This window comes from Dendrobates tinctorius, unplaced genomic scaffold (assembly GCF_039654945.1).
Source record: "Dendrobates tinctorius isolate UK_male_01 unplaced genomic scaffold, ASM3965494v1 ptg000155l, whole genome shotgun sequence".
Lineage (NCBI taxonomy): Eukaryota > Metazoa > Chordata > Amphibia > Anura > Dendrobatidae > Dendrobates > Dendrobates tinctorius.
Genome location: NW_027361822.1, coordinates 15,842,259 through 15,862,145, shown reverse-complemented (window position 1 = coordinate 15,862,145; position 19,887 = coordinate 15,842,259). Strand labels below are relative to the sequence as shown.

Genomic DNA, 19,887 nt, shown 5'->3' with positions numbered 1-19,887 from the left:
TTCATTTATGAAGGAGGGACACTTAAAGTCACAGAGCCTATTTTTACAGGGGCATCAGGCAGCATTAATCTGCTAAAGTGCCATTATTAAACAGTGGGTCTCCTAAACTGTTATTGCCTATGCAGTGAGTGGATGGGCTGCCAAGAATTACGACGCACCCCAATACCCCTTTGACGAGATGTCCGGGATGGCTTCCATACAAAATGTTGCATTGAATGCAGGCCTGCCCTGCTACCAAGTCATATGCACCCCAATAAGCATTTGAACTGTATGAGCACAGGAAAATCCACTTCACATTATTCATTTTGTACTCCCATTTTGTTTTCTTATGGATTGACTGCAAGGCCTGCCCTGCTACCAAGTCATATGCACCCCAATAACCCCAATCCCCCCTTGGAAAAAACATGTAGGAGGGCCCCTTAACAAAAAATGTCCCATCAAAAAGGAGCGGGTCGCCTAGACTTGTAATGCCCATACACTAAGTGCATGGGCTGACAAACATTTCCCCCTGGGGGAGTAAAATTGTTAAAAATATTTTATGGGCATCATAGACACCCTTGCCAAAAATTGGACTGGCTGTAGCAGCACAGAACCCGTTAACCCTGGTGATCCAGTGGTGGAGAATGAGGAGACAATGATAAATCATTCTGAAATCAAACAAATAAATAAAAAATGTGAATCCACCTATGAAAGAAAATAACAAAAGGGAGGGGTGAACACAGGTTCATAGATATGAAGACAGAATGTGTTCAACGAGATATGCTTGTCCCTAGCAACAGCTCAGAGACAGGGATATAAATAAAAATATAATATAATATTATTTCACTATTTTTATATTGGAGGGGTACACAACAAGGTCATAATAGGATGTTCCACAGATAGGAAAAATGGAAAATATAAGACTAAATGGGAAGAATATATGTACATCTCATTTTTATGACAGTTCCCCCTTGGGGAGTAACATTTGTTTTGGTTTCAAATTATTAACGGGCATCATAAAAACAGCCTTGCCAAAAATTGATTGCCTTTTGCACCACGGAATCCGTTCACCCTGGTGTTCTACTGGTTGTGGATAATGAGGATGAGGAGAAGGCTGGGTTCACATTGCGATTAATGCATCCATTACATAGCGGCACTAACGCTATGCAGCGGATGCGTTAATACACCCATTGGCAGCCATCATAGTAGCGCATCCTAACGCATGCCAAATTTGGTATGCGCTAGCGATGATGCGTTACTTTGTGACACACCCTCGAATGCGGTCTACAGCGTCCAAGGGTGTGTTAGGTCATAGACCTGTATGGCTAACGTATGGTAACAAAATACTACCATGTGTTAGCGCATACATTAGCTCTAGGTGCACAAAAGATGTAAAAAAAATGACATCTGCATTAGCACATCCATTTAACGGATCCGTTAAATGGATGCCCCTAACGCAATGTGAACCTAGCCTAAGGAGGAGAATAACACCAAACAGACCTAATCCGGAAACGAATACCCATGTGTGGTTGTGAAGAGGTGCATGAGAATACTCCTCCACAAAAAACACAATGTATTTGAGGTTATGTTTCGCTGTTTTCATTCGGTGGTGTACAAAAGTCTTGCCCAATCCAGCTCTTGTTCATTTTTATAAGAGTTAGCCTGTCAGCATTCTCAGTTGACAGGCGGATACGCTTATCTGTTATAATTCCACCAGCGGCGGGGGCGTGGCATGGCGAGCGAGGAGTGAGGACGCATGTGAGAGAGCTCCCGCTCCCACACCAGTGACCGACCCGAACAGAGCCCAATATACTTACCCCATCTACCAATGACGGCTAGGAGGACCATGGGGAACACGTCCGCGGTCCTCTCAGCACCCGACAGCACTCCCAGAGGCATCTCCCGCTACCTTATAGGAGCGGGGAAAGGGAAGGCCGCGGGCGCCATGACAGGAGTGATGTCAGAGACACCGCACTACACTTGCTCATAGAGCCAGTGCGACTGTCCTGAGTACAGAAGCAGTGCTAAACGAGGTACAGGAGGGATAGACAGACGGGAGGTCAGACAAAGCCAAAGGTCATACACAGGATCACAGTACAGTACCAGGGATGAGACAGAATGGATAATCAGGGCCAAGCAGGGATCAAAACCAAACAGACATAGGAGGTACCAGGCAGAATCCAAAGCGATATCCAGGAAACAGACCGAGTCATACACAGAGAATCAAGTAACCAGAACACAGCACAAACACACTCAGGGGTCACCACACAATGCCAAGGGCGAGAGTATAACTGACAGGGATGGGAGCGTCCTGAGGCTATAAGAAGCCTCCCCCAGAACCAGGGAGAGGCCACAATCATAGCCCCAGGTGTGCAGGTAAGCCTGCACCGGGATCACAACCTTTAACCCCAGAAATGCCAGTCATCAGTACTGGTTCCATACATTAACCCCACGTGTGCGAGTCAAACCCGCACTGAGATCATGACAGTACCCCCCTCTCAACGGGGGGCCTCTGGACCCCCAGGCTTGCCCGGGTACTTAGCATGGAAAGCCCGCACCAGGCGATCAGCATGCATCAACGGGGCCGGTACCCAGGACCTGTCCTCCGGTCCATACCCCTTCCAATGAACCAGGTACTGTACCGACCGCCGTACCAACCTGGAATCTACGATATGACCAACCTCATACTCCACCTGCCCCTCGACCAAAACAGGAGGAGCAGCAGGCTCGGAGTCTCCCCGAACTGCTTCAAAAGGTTTCAGTAGAGATTTGTGGAAGACGTTAGGGATCTTGAAAGCGGGTGGAAGGCACAGCCTATACACCATTGGATTGATTTTTTCCACAATCTTGTACGGGCCAATGAATTTGGGTCCCAACTTGGCTGACGGAATCTTTAACTTAATGTTTCGCGTGGAGAGCCAAACTTTCTCTCCCACCCGAAACATGGGACCAGGTGTTCGTTTCCTGTCCGCGAAAAACTTATACCTGCCTTGAGACCTAGATATACACCGCTGGACTTCTGCCCATGTATCTTTTAACCGCTGAACAGAGTCCTCAGCCCTGGGACACCCCGAATCCAGACGAGAGAACTCACCGAAATGAGGACTGAACCCATAATTGATCAAAAAAGGAGTCATACCCGTGGATTGACTCACCCGACTATTGAAGGCAAATTCAGCCAACGGCAGTGCATCGCACCAGTCATTCTGTCTAGCAGAGGTTAGACACCTGAGGATCTGTTCCAGGGACTGGTTCGTGCGCTCCGTCTGCCCATTGCTCTCAGGATGGTATGCAGACGAAAAGGACAAAGACATACCTAATTTTTTGCAGAAAGCTCGCCAAAACTTAGCCACAAACTGCACACCACGATCAGACACCACATTCAGGGGTACCCCATGCAACCGGATCACATGCTGCACAAACAACCTGGACAACGTCTCAGCTGATGGTAGTGCGGACAGGGGTACGAAATGAGCCTGCTTAGAAAACCTGTCCACCACTACCCATACCACTGTATTACCCTTAGATGGAGGGAGATTGGTAATAAAATCCATGGATAAGTGAGTCCATGGCCTTTCGGGCACTGCCAAGGGTATCAGCTCCCCTGCCGGCCGGCTATGAGAGATTTTAGAAAGAGCGCAGACCCCACAACCAGCAATGAATTTTTTTATGTCCGAACCAAGGGTAGGCCACCAAAAGATCCTAGCCACCGCCAGACGTGTGGCCGAAATACCAGGGTGAGCACTCAGCTTGGATTCATGGAACTCCTGCAAGAGTTTCAGGCGAAGTTGCTCTGGGACAAACAACTTCCCCTCCGGCTTGGCCGCCGGGGCCAGCGACTGGGCTCCCTGAATCTCCCGTTCCAATTCAGATGTGACCTCTGCTATCACAACCCCAGGGTGAAGAATGGAGGACGGTGGCTCAGGGGGCGACACCGGCTGAAAACTGCGTGATAAGGCGTCAGCCTTGACATTCTTAGACCCTGGACGAAACGTAATCGTAAACTGAAAACGGGAAAAAAAAAGTGACCAACGGGCCTGTCTGGGCGTTAGTCTTTTAGCAGACTCAATGTACGACAAATTTTTGTGATCCGTGATCACCGTAACCGGGTGACTGGCCCCCTCCAAAAAGTGCCTCCATTCTTCAAACGCCAATTTGACCGCAAGAAGCTCTCTATTGCCTACGTCGTAATTTCTTTCCGCAGCAGAGAACTTCTTGGAAAAGAAAGCACATGGCCTGAGGTTGGTTAGAGTGGCAGGCCCTTGGGACAACACCGCCCCCACCCCCACCTCAGAGGCGTCCACTTCCACGACGAATGGTTTGGACGGATCTGGCTGCACTAACACAGGAGCAGACATGAAACATTTTTTCAGCGTTGCAAAGGCCTCTTTTGCGAGCGAGGACCAATTTCTCACATCCGCACCTTTGCATGTTAGATCCGTGAGAGGTTTGACCACTTGCGAAAACCCCCGGATAAATTTGCGGTAATAATTGGCGAACCCCAAGAAGCGCTGAAGACCCTTAAGATCTCGGGGTTGCACCCAATCCGCAATGGCCTGCACCTTCTTGGGGTCCATGCGAAAACCCTCACCGGATACAATTAACCCCAAAAAGGACAACTCTTGTACACAGAATACACATTTCTCCAATTTGGCATACAAATGATTTTCTCTAAGCCTTTGGAGCACAGTTCGCACATGTTCCAAATGAGAATACTTGTCGGGGGAATATATCAAAATATCATCTAAGTAGATAACGACAAAACGACCAATGAGATCTGAGAATACCACGTTGATGAAATTCTGAAATATGGCAGGGGCGTTGGTAAGACCAAACGGCATGACTAAATTTTCAAATAGTCCCTCGGTCGTGAGGAACGCGGTTTTCCATTCATCCTCCTCCCGGACCCTTATCAAATTATATGCCCCCCGAAGGTCCAGTTTAGAAAACCACTTTGCCCCTGATAGTTGGTTACATAAATCGGGAATTAACGGAAGGGGGTACGTATTCCGTACAGTAATTTGATTAAGCTCCCGGAAGTCGAGACAGGGACGTAACCCGCCATCTTTTTTCTTTACAAAAAAGAAACCTGCCGCCACAGGTGAGACTGAAGGACGTATGTGTCCTTTGCGCAGACTTTCAGTAATGTACTCCTTCATAGCCAAGCGCTCAGGACCGGACAAATTAAACAGACGGGCTTTGGGTAATTTAGCCCCCGGGACCAGCTCAATAGCGCAGTCAAAGGGTCTATGTGGCGGTAACGTCTCGGCCTCGCTTTCGGAGAATACATCTTCGAAGTCCTTCAGGCATTCCGGAATACCTTCCAGCTCGACAGATGATACAGACACAGATTTAACAGGTTCAACCAGCAGTGCGGATTTATCACATAACTCAAAAATCATTAAACCCCCATTGAACAATCTCCCCCGTTTTCCAGTTAATAACTGGGTTATGGCGTTGTAACCAGGGCATGCCCAACACCAACCCTGCAGGTAGATTGTCCAGCACAAAACAACTTATGTTTTCTACATGAGTAGCGCCCACTCTGAGCGAAAACACATCAGACATAAAGCGAATTCCCTCCTTAATGAGGGGAGATGAGTCAATGGCCATCACCTTGATCGGAACCTTGAGCCTAACTGTCCCTATCTTGCAGTGTGTGACCAATTGGGAGTCAATAAGATTAATAGATGATCCGCAGTCCACGAAGGCTGTAGAGGAAAAAGAACTACCATCCACAAACAGTTCCACAGGCAGTACTACTTTAGAAAACGAGGAAAATGGTACCTGAGGGTCTGAGCAGCCTCCCCGTTGACTACCCAGACCTAGTCGTTTCCCGCCGACCGGGTTTGAAGACGGGCAATTCGGGCACTCCCTTTTCCAATGCCCCGTTTTACCGCAGTAAAAGCATAACTGCTTGTCCTTCCGGCGTTTCCTCTCCGTATCCTTCAGGGAGAGGGCGCCTACATCCATGGGCTCAGGGGCAGTCTCTTTTCCACTGGGGAATAATGGAGTATCCACCTGCATCACTCCTCTGGCCCGCAGCCTGCAGTCCATCCGGACGGCCTGGGTCATGGCGTGCTCGAGAGAGTTAGGTGGGGGATGTAATGCCAAGGCATCCTGCAGCCGCTCGGACAAGCCTCTGCGAAAGAGTCCTCGGAGTGCGGCGTCGCTCCAGGAGACCTCTGCCGCCCAGCGGCGGAACTCAGAACAAAACCACTCAGCTGAGTGTTTCCCCTGACAGACACTCATCAACATGTCCTCTGCCAATCGCACTCGGTCAGGTTCATCATAAATGTGCCCGAGGGCCTCAAAGAATGCGTTCACTGACATACGTTCAGGAGCAGAGGAAGACAGAGAAAGCCCATGCTTGCGGAGCCCCCCGAAGAAGGGAAATAATGACCCCCACCCTCTGGAACTCATCCCCGGAGGAGCGGGGCCTTAGAGAAAAAAAAAAGCTTGCATCCTTCTCTGAAAGACCTGAACTCCTTTTTATCCCCTGAGAAAAGGTCTGGCAATTTGACCGGAGATTCGGGGGACGCTAATGACACATCCCTACCCCCAGAACTAGAAGCCCCTGCATCGACAGCCCCCTGCACAGTAACCACCAACTGTTGCTGGGTCTGGGCCATCGTGCGTTGTTCCACATTGAGCTTATGGAACATTTGGGTCAGGTGCTTGACCTGATCAGCCAAGGCTTCTATGGGATCCATGAGGATAACACACACTTTTTTTTTTTTTTTTTCCCTTCAGAGGAAAAAAAAAAAAAAATCTGAAATGGTCAGTTATAATGTCAGAGACACCGCACTACACTTGCTCATAGAGCCAGTGTGACTGTCCTGAGTACAGAAGCAGTGCTAAACGAGGTACAGGAGGGATAGACAGATGGGAGGTCAGACAAAGCCAAAGGTCATACACAGGATCACAGTACAGTACCAGGGATGAGACAGAACGGATAATCAGGGCCAAGCAGGGATCAAAACCAAACAGACATAGGAGGTACCAGGCAGAATCCAAAGCGATATCCAGGAAACAGACCGAGTCATACACAGAGAATCAAGTACCCAGAACACAGCACAAACACACTCAGGGGTCACCACACAATGCCAAGGGCGAGAGTATAACTGACAGGGATGGGAGCGTCCTGAGGCTATAAGAAGCCTCCCCCAGAACCAGGGAGAGGCCACAATCATAGCCCCAGGTGTGCAGGTATGCCTGCACCGGGATCACAACCTTTAACCCCAGAAATGCCAGTCATCAGTACTGGTTCCATACATTAACCCCACGTGTGCGAGTCAAACCCGCACTGAGATCATGACAAGTGGAGACCGGAGCGCAGCAGGCCCACCCGCCACCAGGAAGTAAGATGCAGGCGGGGAGAGAGAGATCCGGAGAGACGACAGGCCGTGGAGGACCCCCTGGGAGAAACAGTGGCGCACCCACGGGGGCCCTGCGGTCGGGGAGTCGCTCTCCTCCACATAAATCCACTGGGGCTCGGGAGGCCTGTCACTCACAGGGGAGTCACGTGGTCGGACCCGCGCAGCCACAGGTCGGTGGGTCAGACGGGAACCCCGGGGGGATGAATACGGAACTCCTCACATCACAGAGAGGCGTCAGTGTCCCCCCAGATGCCGATATAGCCACTGCAGTTGCCTCTGCAGCAATGGGAGCGGTGGACCCCACGATGACGGACACTGCAGTATCAGATACGCAATATACTCTCACCGTCCGGACGCACCCCTAGCACCGCAGCACGGGACATCGCCCTCTTTCTCGACAGGGTACTCCACAGCACCCATGGGAGCTGATTTCAGTCTATTATACAACAAGATAAAAGATATCCCGACGAAGCAGGATATGGAGCAGTATATTGCTCATTTGGAATGCTCCTACAAGGCTGAACTTTCCGTACTAAGAGATGATATTCAACAATGTGGTGAGAAAGTGGAATCTCATGACCAGCTTATAGCCTCTCTGACCGAAAGAATGGAGGCTCAGGAAACCACCACAGCCGCACAAGCAAGACAGCTGCAAACTCTAGCAGAAATGCTGGACGATTCCGAGAACAGGGGGCGCAGAAATATTATTAGAGTAAGAGGACTGCCCGAATCTATACCCCCCCAGGAGTTGACCACCACTTTGAAAGGCATTTTTAACTCGGTACTAGACAGGCCTCAGGACGCTCCACTGGAACTGGATCGTGCCCATAGGTCCCTGGGCCCGCGCCCCGGCGAGCAAGACCCACCAAGAGATGTGATATGTCGGGTCCACAAGTACCAACTTAAAGATGCGGTCATGGGAGCAGCCAGGCGAGTAAAATCCATAAACCACTCGGAATCTCGTATACAGCTCTTTGCAGATCTGTCCAGATGGACACTACAGAGACGCAGGGCTCTCCGCCCCGTCTTGGACGAACTACAACGACTCGGCCTTCCCTATACTTGGGGATTTCCATTCTGTCTTCGGGTTCGGAAGGGAGGTAGAGTGCATTGTTTGAGCCACCCTGGCGGAGTTCCGGCATTCTCGGCTGCCTTGGATCTAACAGAAGTGGACATACCTGACTGGCCAACCCTGCCATCATGCTATAGTCTTGAGGGTCTCCAAAGAGGCCAGAACCCCCAGCAGCAACGCCGTCGCAGGGGCCGGCCCAATGGTCCAGGGCATATGCATCCGGTAGACGACGAGGCTGGTTAGCAAGCCTTGTCCTGAGATGCGGGTGGTCCTATGGTGTCATGTTTTGAGGGTTAAGTTACAGTCTAAAAGGTTATATTGGTTTTGAGTTTAATAAGCGAAGCATCCATAATACTATCAGTGTTGTTGATATTGAAAATGGTTAAGAATTGGGGCATGCTTCACCAGCCTATAATTAGATAATATATGTATATTCTCTATCTGTTTAATGCTCGTTATAAAGGGAATACGATGGTTAGATCATTACGAGGTTGGGAACCGGGGGAGACGGTGTCTCCAACTCCTCTTTTTGCTGTACACTTAACCCCTGGAGGCGCTGTTTTGCCATTGAGGCACGCAGCTGTTATAGTTTACTTCCAACAGGTTTTACTGGAGTGTGCATACTTACACTCGTATAGTTAAAATTTCCTATATTTTCGTCCTTTCTCCCTTTTTTTTTTCTCTAACTTTTCATCTACTTTCTTTATTAATACCCACTCCCTTTACTAGCTTCCCTCCCTCGTCAACAGCGGGCATAAGACTCCGAAGCCGATCCATCTTGGTAGCCTTAACCTGCATCCTCCACCTCTCGCTGCGGATACAATGTCAGGTAAGACCACTGCACAAAAGATAACACTGGGCTCTTTGAATACTAGAGGCTTTAACACCCTGCAGAAGCGGTCACATATTTTATATGGTATGCACAAGAAAAGAGTAAAAATAGTAATCTTACAAGAGACACATTTTAAAGTTGGACATATCCCTAATATTCACGACCGATACTACACAACCTGGTTCCATAGTGCTAATCCGGAATCGCGATCCCGTGGGGTATCTATAGCGCTCCATAAATCTCTCCAGCATACCATATTGGACACTTTGGTTGATGCGGAGGGCAGATACGTGCTTTTGAAAGTTCAAATTTTCTCAACCACATATACTATAGCGGGTTGGTACGCCCCCGGCCGAGACCAAATACGAGCTGCTAGATCTTTCTTGAAGATCGTGGCTGAGTTTACTGAGGGGGTGGTCATACTGGGAGGTGACTTTAACATGACTCTTAATCCGACGCTAGACTCCACGGCAGCGAAGTCTTATCTATCATATCGTCAGCTGTCCTCATTGAAAAGGGATCTCCAGGATTTACGACTCACTGACGTCTGGAGACTTTGTAATCCCAATGAAAGAGACTATACGTTTTTTTCCACGCCGCATAACTCATTTGGTAGGATTGATTTCTTTCTCCTTAGTCACTGTGCATTGGCCTGGAACCCGAGACCTTCTATCGGGAGCTTTCTATGGTCGGATCATGCTCCAGTATTTCTGGACATTAGTCCTCCTGACTCAGGGCTGCGGCAGTGGACGTGGAGATTGAATGACAATCTTTTAAAAGATAATACTTGCGTGGCCGACATCAAGTCCACCATAGCAGACTTTCTAGAAGACCATGCACATGATACTACTGCCACCCCTGTTAAATGGGAGGCCCTTAAATGCGTTCTTAGAGGGGTTCTCATTAAGCATGGATCTCGCTTGAAACGAATAAAAAGTAAAGAGATTATAGACTTGACAGAAAAGATATTGACGTTAGAGACGAAGCATAAGACGGACAAGGATACGGAAACGCTGACTGACCTGCTTAAATACAGAGACGATCTGAAGTCCCTACTGAGTGAAAAATACCGACAGCACAGAAACCGCTTTAAAAGTACATTATACGGTCAAGCTAACAAATGCGGACGTCTGCTGGCCAGATTCTTGCATCCACGTAACCAGACTACATACATCTCATCTCTCCAGCAAAAAGGGGGTCGAACGACGTCAAACCCAACAGAAATTTTGGACATAATGAGGTGTTACCATCATGCATTATATAATATTGGTGGAGATTGTCCCCCTCAGTCACCCTTGGATCCTCAACCACGCATAGAATCTTATATTCACGACACCGCCCTTCCCACACTGGCCACAGAGTTAACTATCCCGCTGGACTCGGACTTTACGACAGAGGAGATTGTTGAAGTCATCAGGAATACTCCGGCTGGTAAAAGCCCGGGACCGGATGGGTTTTCCCCTCATTTTTATAAGATGTTTGAAGAACAAGTTAGCCCTATTATGACGTGGGTGTTTAACTCTATCACAGCTGAGTCCCCGTTCACCCCACAGTCTTTAGAGGCTTTTATTACGGTGTTGCCGAAGCCGGGGAGGGACCCTAAATTAGTAACAAATTACCGCCCAATATCTCTCATCAATGTTGACGTAAAACTATATGCCAAAATTCTGGCGAATCGGCTGGCTCCTCTCTTGCCCTCGGTAATACATTCAGATCAGGTGGGGTTTGTGCGGGGAAGGGAGGCGAGAGACGGCATTAGTAAGACCCTCAACCTGACTGTCTATGCTAAATCAAAAAGTAAACCGTTGGTCGTACTGTCGATGGATGCGGAGAAAGCATTTGACCGTGTGCACTGGGGCTTCATGTTCTCGGCCCTACGACAGATGGGCCTGGGAAACCGCTTCCTGCATAGGGTTGCGGCCCTATACTCTGGCCCGTCGGCTAGGGTCAGGGTAAATGGAGCAATTTCGGACGCTCTGACCATCGAAAACGGGACCAGGCAAGGGTGCCCTTTGTCGCCCCTTTTATACGCAATAGTTATGGAGCACTTGGCAGTGGCGATCAGGAAGAACCCTAGTGTACACGGTCTATGGGTAGATAATATTCATTATAAGGTCTCTCTCTATGCGGACGACCTCTTACTGTATATATCCCAGCCACATATTACTCTCCAATCATTGATGGAAGAGTTCCAAAAATATGGAGCGGTCAGTAATTTTAAGATTAACTTTCAAAAAACAGAGGCTCTTAACATATGCCTAGGACAGACAGAACTTACAAGACTTATGGGAAATTTCCCCTTCCGGTGGAAGACTGGGGCCATTCAATATTTAGGCATTCAAATCCCTACTGACACGACTGACTTATATAAATTAAATTATGTGCCTCTGTTGGAATCGACTCTGAAACGGTTGAGGGAATACGGACGGAAGAACATCTCATGGTTTGGCAGGATGAATTCATTTAAAATGGACATTCTTCCTAGGTTCTTGTACCTATTTCAGGTGGTCCCGATTGTGCCGCCGAGGACATTCTTTCAGACCATTAGATCTGCGTTAATCCGATTTACCTGGCAGGCATCTAAACCTCGTCTTAAATATTCTATTCTAACCACCCCGAAACCCAGAGGTGGAGCAGGCCTCCCTGACCTGGAACTCTATCATAGAGCTTCCTTACTTGCACGTCTGTTTGACTGGCAGTTCGGCCACCGCTCTAAACAATGGGTTCAATTGGAACAGACGTCTTTCGGCGTCCCACTGCGTCATCTCCCGTGGATTAGACGTACTGAACAGGTCGCAAATGACTATAAGGGACCTACAGGCTTCTTGACTCGAGAGGTTCTACAGACCTGGAATCGTGTTAAATATAAAACGAAACTGATCAGCAATTTGAACCCACTGTCACCAATATTTGGTAATCCGGACTTTCCTCCAGGATGTCACAGAGACCGATTTTTGGGTTGGCATAGGAGTTCTGACTTACGACTGGGACAGATACTAGTAGACGGAAAATTTCCGACATGGGATGCCTTACGGGAAAAGTTCCCCAATAGGTCGCTCTCCTGGTTGGAATATAACCAGTTGGGATCGTTTATAAGGGGACGTTTGGTCGACCGTACCTCTCATCCTCCCATGACGCGGCTCGAAGCTCTCTTACAAATGCAGGATCCTCCCTCGCACCTGATTTCCTTTTTATATAAGGAACTTCATTCGGTGGACTCGGAGGGGGTTCCAAGTTACATCCGCGCATGGGAGGAGGAGATGGGTTGCAAATTTTCGATGGAGGACCTTGACAAAGCCTTTCTTTTTACACATAAAATGTCTCCGGCCGGGGGCGCTCAGGAGAAAAATTATAAGATACTGACTAGGTGGTATCTGTCTCCCGTTAGATTGAAGTCCATTTTCCCAGCAGTGGATGATATATGCTGGCGCTGTACAATGGAGAGGGGCACGCTATACCATATATGGTGGCAATGCCCTGCTGTACGACCCTTCTGGGAAGGGGTGTTTCGGGCCTACCAGGAGATCTCTGGAAAATGTGTCCTTCCCTCCCCACAAATTGCCATTTTGTCAATTCTCCCGGGTTCCATATCCACACAAAAGAAGAGCCTTCTCCGGTTTTGTATAACTGCAGCAAGGATGGTGATCCCACGCCACTGGCGTACGACGACAAAGCCAACTATAGCAGAGTGGTTATCAGAGTTTATAGACATCTTTCGTATGGAGGAGTTGATGGCTGAATTGGAGGGAGATAATTCCCGTTTGATTCGAACATGGCAGCCCTGGATTGTGTTCAGGGAGACGCCTGGACTACTCAGACTGATGGAAAATGCTTCTTAGAGGCCGGCTCGGAGGTCTGAAACCCATCCCCCTGTCCCCCCCCCCCTTTTTTTTCTTTTCTCTCTGCCTCTCTCCCCTTTCTCTTTCTATCTATACCTCTTGTGAGTTTTCTTTCTCTCTCTGATTCTTCTCTCTCTTGGGTATTTGCAACACACCTTCACAGGTTATGGGCAAACTGTTGTTGAACACGAACCACTATTGCTGTGATCCAGTAGGGCTTGGTGCATATCCGTGTATAAACTTGCATCTTGTACTTTTTGTCCTGTATGTTATATGTTAAATTCTTTTTCAATAAAAATAGATTCAACATAATTCCACCAGCGGCACTAAAAAACAGCTCTGACAAAACACTAGCAGCAGGGCAGGCCAGGACCTCTAAGGCATAGAGAGCCAGTTTCATGCCACGTGTCCTGCTTGGATACCCAATAATTAAAAGGTAAAGGAGTCCCGGAGGACGTTTGTACGATCTGCAAGGTACTCCCTCAACATCTTCCCAAACATTGCACTTCTTGTGCCAACACCCCTTGCCTCTGTGCTGGCACGATGGGAGGGTCTGAGAAAACTGTCCCAGAACTTTGCCATTGTTCCCCTGCCTGAGCTGGATTGTACTTCTGTCTCTCTCGCTTGGACTCCTTGCCTGTTAAACAAACTCTGACGTCTGCTGCCAGCGTTCTCACACGGGAATTTTTTCATTAATTCCGATACAAGGGCCCTATGGTACAGCACCATTTTAGTACACCGCTCTGCCTCTGGAAGAAGAGATTGAAAGTTCTCCTTGTAGCGTGGGTCTAGACGTGTCACCAACCAGTAATGAGTGTCACCAAAAATTTTCATAATGCGAGGGTCACAGGAAACACAGCGCAACATAAAGTAAGCCATGCATGCTAGACTGGTAACAGGCAAGACTTCCGTGTCCTCACCAACAGGACGACTGACCATGCTGTCCTCCTCCTATTCGGTGTCCTCAGGCTATCCCCACTGAACAGACGGTATGACAACTGTGCTTGTAGTCCCGTCTATAGCGCATGAAAGTAACTCCTGTTCTTCCTCCTCCTCCTCATTGTCTACCAATCCACGTTGCGATGACATGAGGCTGGGCTGAGTGTAATCACCCAGTATGTTTCCTTGCTCCATGTCCTCTTGTTCTGCCTTCAATGCATCATCTTTAATTATGAGCAAAGAGGTTTTCAGAATGCTGTGAAGCGGGATGGTGACGCTAATTATGGCGTCATCGCTGCTCACCATCTTGGTGCAGTCCTCAAAGTTGTGGAGGATGGTACATATGTCTGACATCCATATCCACTCCTGAGGTCTTATGTGTGGAGTTGGAACTGAATATCGACAGCCTTGTTAATGCTGGTACTCAACAACTGCCCTTTTCTGCTCACAAATTCTTTCCAACATATGCAGGGTAGAGTTCCAACGCATGGGGACGTCACACACCAGTCGGTGAGTCGGAAGCTGCAAATGCTGCTGAAGCTCGGCAAGGGCGGCTGAAGCTGTAGATGACTTTCTAATATGGGCAGACAGATGGCGTACTTTCACTAGCAGGTCCGGCAGCTCCGGGTAGCTTTTGAGAAAACATTGAACCACAAGTTTAAGCACATGGGCCAGGCAAGGTACGTGTGTGAGGTCACCTTGCCTCAGAGCCACCACTACGTTCTGGCCACTGTCACACACGACCATGCCTGGCTGTAGGTTCAGCAATGTCAGCGAAATATCTGACTGCTCTTTCAGCGCTGTCCACAACTCTTCTGCATTGTGTGGTTTGTCACCTATGCAGATTAGCTTCAGCACAGCCTGTTGCATCTTGGCTGAGGCAGTGGTGCAGTGCTTCCAGCTTCTGACTGATGTGTTCATTTCAGAGATGGAGGCTGAAGAAGAGGAGGTGCAGGAGCTGTGGACTGTGGTGGCAACCCTGGTTGATGCAGGTCCCGCAATCCTCGGCGTGGGGAGGATGTGTTCCATCCCAAGGTCCGACAGGGTCCCAGCTTCCACTATATTAAACCATTGTGCCGTCAGTGAGATGTACCGTCCCTGCCCACAGGCACTTGTCCACGCGTCCCAGTAATTGCATTGTTGAGGGCAAGAGTAATGTTGCGGGACACATGCTGGTGTAATGCCGGTACGGCACAACGGGAGAAATAGTGGCGACTGGGGACCGAGTGCCTTGGGACGGCCACCGCCATAAGGTTGCGGAAAGCTTCCGTCTCAACAAGTCTAAAAGGCAACATTTCCAGTGGAAGCAGATGAGAAATGTGCGAATTAAGTACTGTGGGCTATGGGGCATTGGCTGCATATTTCCGCTTGCGCTCCAATGACTGGGGTATAGACCTCTGAAGGCTGGGCTGGGACAAGGACGTGGACGGGTTTGATGAGGGTGCTGGTTGACTGTGGGCAACAACAGGTGCAGGGCCCGAGGCATCTTCACAGGCACGGTGAACTGGGGGATTGGCTTGTAGGCAAAACAGTGGAAGAAGCAGTGTTGTCACCTGCAGACAGTGTTCCTGGAGCCTGGGGATCGGCCCACAAAGTCGGGTGCTTTGCTGCCATGTGCCTAATCATGCTGGTGGTGGTCAAACTGGTACTTTTGCTACCCCTGCTGATGCGGGCATGGCAAGTGCCGCAAATGTCCTGTTTGGGGTTATCGGCAGAGTTTTTAAAAAATAACCAGACTCGGGAAGATCTAACAATTGGAATGGCAACTTCCGTCCTGTTGGTGTTATGGGTGTCACGATCCATTCTTGGATCTGTGGCAGAGTCTGGATTCTCTTTTATAAACCTTTTTTCCTTTCAGGCCTCGGGGGATAATATGAGTTTTTGCCCCCGGTGGCCGCTGGTGTTACTACAACTGTAGTTGGTCGGCTGCTGGGTTTTCCCCCCCTCCAGTGGCCGCTGGTGTTTCTACAGTTTTAATTAGTCAGCAGGTGGTGACCCCCCCCTCCTTCCTAAAAAAAAGATCATCAGCTGCTGCAGCTCCCTGTTGGTAATACTGGTCATTTGGAAGCCAACCATTTAGAGAGGAGTGATCTGGAGCAGTGCTGTTGCAGTTTATCTGGAGCCTTGGTGTTTCTGCTGGAAGCGGTGTCCGGTTGCCTTACTCTGTGATCCTGTGCATGACTGCAGAGCAAGCTAAGTTTGTTTATTTTTCCGTCTGTTGTTTTCCCTGGTGTTAATTAGTACAGCGGTGAGGACCAGTGTCCGCACTTGCCAGTTCCCTAGTAAGGGATAGATGCAGGGCAAGTGAGGGACTGAGGTATCCTGGTCGGTGATAGGTTGAAAGAACCTGTATAGGGAACGTGAGGAGAGTCAGGGCTCTTCCTTAGGAGAGTGCAGGAGGTGTCCACTTCCCCGTTCCCTATCATAGGGCCCACCATTGTATTTGTTTCGCTGGTGTCCCCTTGTCTGTTTTGTTGTTTTGTCACCAACCGTCGGGTCACGTCATGCAAAGCCAGACATAACGCGACAATGGGGAACGGATGCACGCCTTCTGTCTGCGGCCACCACATTGCTTCTTCCTGTCTATTTGGGTAATATGCCTCCTTTCCCATGTGTGATGCTGTCCTCGCTCTGCATGTCCTCCTGCCAGGTTGGGTCAGTCACTATGTCATCCACCACCCTGCTCCTCCTCCTGACCTTCCAGTAATTGTGTTTTCTCATCGTCCACCTCTTTTGACCGTGGCTGCTCAAAGATTTGTGCATCGCTACATGGAATATCATCTTGCCCCGCTTCAAGTGGAGCGGGCGTGAGGCACAAATTTCCAAATGGGAAACTGAACAGCTCTTAGGAGTGTCCGAGTGTGGGATTAGCTGTCTCAGGGCACTCGGTATGGTGGGAGGAAGGAGGATCAGGGTGAGGAATATGCGGTCCACACTCACGGCTACTCAAACTTGACCGTGTGGAAGACATGGTGGTGGTGGCTAAGTGACTGGAAGCATTATCCGCTATCCAACCAACAACCGTTTCACACTGCTCTGGCTTCAAAAGTGGTGTGGTGCGCTCCCCTATAAACTGGGACAGGAGCTCGAGCGTGAAGATGTGGGTCTTTGCTGTGGCCCACTTTCAGCAAAGCTAAGATTTTTCCACCACAGATACACCAGGCCTCAGCCTGAGAAAACAGACTGTATAATTTTTGTTTTATTTTTGGGAAACAAAAGACTGCTGGATATAACGACAGTGACAGCAAGGCCAAAAATAGAAACCCATCGTAAACTGCCCAAAATTTGAGCACACACAGATATAAGCACCGAGATACCACAGCAAAAAATGTGTGGCCTGTATGTTTTTTTTTGCCTAAATACTGGTGTATTTAAACAATACTGACAGCCAGGCAAAAAAGTGAAAACTGTAAACTGGCCAAACTTTTAGCACGCACAGATATGAGCTACCACCGAGATATCACAGCAAAAAATGTGTGGCTTGTATGTTTTTTTTTCCTAAATACTGGTGTATTTAACCAAAACTAACAGCCAGGCAAAAAAGAGAAAACAGCCGTAAACTGGCCAAAGTTTTAGCACGCACAGATATGAGCTGGCTTCGAGATACCACAGCAAAAAATGTGTGGCTTGTATTCCAATTACACCTGGGGCTAGCTATATATGGCTAATATTTCCCACAGGTAGCAGCACCAGAACACAGGAAGGGAAGGGACCCTCTTGATATCTGCAGTGATCTATATACACACATACAGTGCCTGCAGGCCTTGCACTGATGTGTATACAGAAACGTACACTACCCTGCCTACCTAACACTGGAACCTATATACTCCGGAATTAGTCCTTAGAAGGGCTGGTGGTATAGCTGGATGTATTTAGGATGGTAGACCCCACACTAAGTAATCCCCAATTCTGACCCTATCCCGGCAGCAGCTCTCCCTACACTCTCTCAATCCGGAGCTGACGCGCTAAGCAGGGTGGTGTCCGGTCTTTTATACCCCTGATGATGCTGTGCGGCCAGCCAATCACTGCACGAGCACAACTAAGATGGCTGCGGCATTTCAGAGCCTGGCAGACAATCCCTGCAGTGTGCTTGGGTTTTTAAAGTCCACCAAAAATGCTGGGTGGAGACCAGAGTTCCCACCGAGTAATCCCAGAAATGCTCAGTGCTCACCAAGTACACCGAGTACCATGATACTCGGACGAGTAGTGGAGAGCACGTTTGCTCATCGCTAATTCCCATAGATAAGAATGAGGTAATGGACGTCATTAGAATCTCTCACCTCTCCAGTAATCCGGAAGAGAATCTCTAGGGTGAGGTGTAATACCCTCTCCACCATCTTGTCCCTGTCTCTATCCATCCTTGATTCTCTTACGAAAATTCTCTTACGTAGAAGATCTCCACTGAGAGAATCCGATATTGTAGGAACCTGAATGGGAAGAAGATGATGAGGTAACAAAGAGTCGATATAATAATACAATTACTGGAGATATTGAGGAGAAACATATGAGGATATATGATGTAGATATTTTATTTTCTCTCTTTTTGTGGTACTTCCCTTACATTACTTTACATACAGATGAGAGAAATGTAAAAACGGGTCTGGTAATTATGAATAGGACCATCAAGTCATCTACCATTGAGGGGGTTACTGCCCCCTGCGCCCAGTAATGGGGAATCTCCAGCACCTACCTCCACCTGCAGAGCCGCACACCACATATATGGCTGCTCTGTGCGCACAGGACCTGCGATGAGGTCACAGGAGGGGAGGAGTCAGGGGTCACATGATCAGGGGTCTCAGTGTATACAGGACTCTGCTGTGCTGGTTGTCATGGTGCTGGATGAGGGGAAGTTTCTGTGTGGGGTCAGGAGGGGTTTACAGGGTGGATGTAGCAGAGCCGCGTGTGTACGAGGTGTATGGAGCGGAGCCGTGTGTGTACGAGGTGTATGGAGCGGAGCCGTGTGTGTACAAGGTGTACGGAGCAGAGCCGCGTGTGTACGAGGTGTACGGAGCGGAGCCGCGTGTGTACGAGGTGTACGGAGCGGAGCCGCGTGTGTACGAGGTGTACGGAGCGGAGCCGCGTGTGTACGAGGTGTACGGAGCGGAGCCGCGTGTGTACGAGGTGTACGGAGCGGAGCCGTGTGTGTACGAGGTGTACGGAGCGGAGCCGTGTGTACCAGGTGTACACAGCGGAGCCGTGTGTGTGCGAGGTGAACGGAGTGGAACCATATGTGTATGGAGCGGAGCCGCGTGTGTACGGAGCGGAGCCGTGTGTGTACGAGGTGTACGGAGCGGAGCCATGTGTGTACGAGGTGTATGGAGCGGAGCTGTGTGTGTACGAGGTGTACGGAGCGGAGCCGTGTGTGTACGATGTGTACGGAGTGGAGCCGTGTGTATACGAGGTGTACGGAGCAGAGCTGTGTGTGTACGAGGTGTACGGAGCAGAGCTGTGTGTGTACGAGGTGTACGGAGCGGAGCCGTGTGTGTACGAGGTGTACGGAGTGGAGCCGTGTGTATACGAGGTGTACGAAGTGGAGCCGTGTGTATACGAGGTGTACGGAGTGGAGCCGTGTGTATACGAGGTGTACGGAGCGGAGCCGTGTGTTTACGAGGTGTACGGAGCGGAGCCGTGTGTGTGTGGGGTGTATGGTGCAGAACCGTGTGTGTATGACGTGTACGGAGCGGAGCCGTGTGTGTGCGAGGTGTACGGAGCGGAGCCGTGTGTGTAGAGATGTAAGCTATTCTACATGGACAGATGTAATGAAATGAGACAAGTCTTAGGAAGTAAATTCCATGTTTTCCTTCAGTCCTATAGCCCCACTAAATACCTTCTCCTCCCTCACCATCT

At 49.2% G+C, this 19,887-nt stretch overlaps 1 protein-coding gene across 2 annotated transcripts in view; it reads right to left on the bottom strand.

The window, feature by feature from the left end:
- The window catches only part of LOC141051054 (uncharacterized), a 176,487-nt gene extending 157,699 nt beyond the window's left edge, over window positions 1-18,788 (bottom strand). For both annotated transcript variants that reach the window (XM_073547876.1, XM_073547878.1), the window contains exons 1-2: window positions 18,731-18,788; window positions 18,321-18,467 (exon numbers count right to left, since the gene is read on the bottom strand). In XM_073547876.1, coding sequence (XP_073403977.1) covers window positions 18,321-18,467; window positions 18,731-18,757 — 174 coding nt within the window. In that variant the 5' untranslated portion in view covers window positions 18,758-18,788. The remainder of the gene's footprint in view (window positions 1-18,320; window positions 18,468-18,730) is intronic.
- Window positions 18,789-19,887: the final 1,099 nt, after the last annotated feature.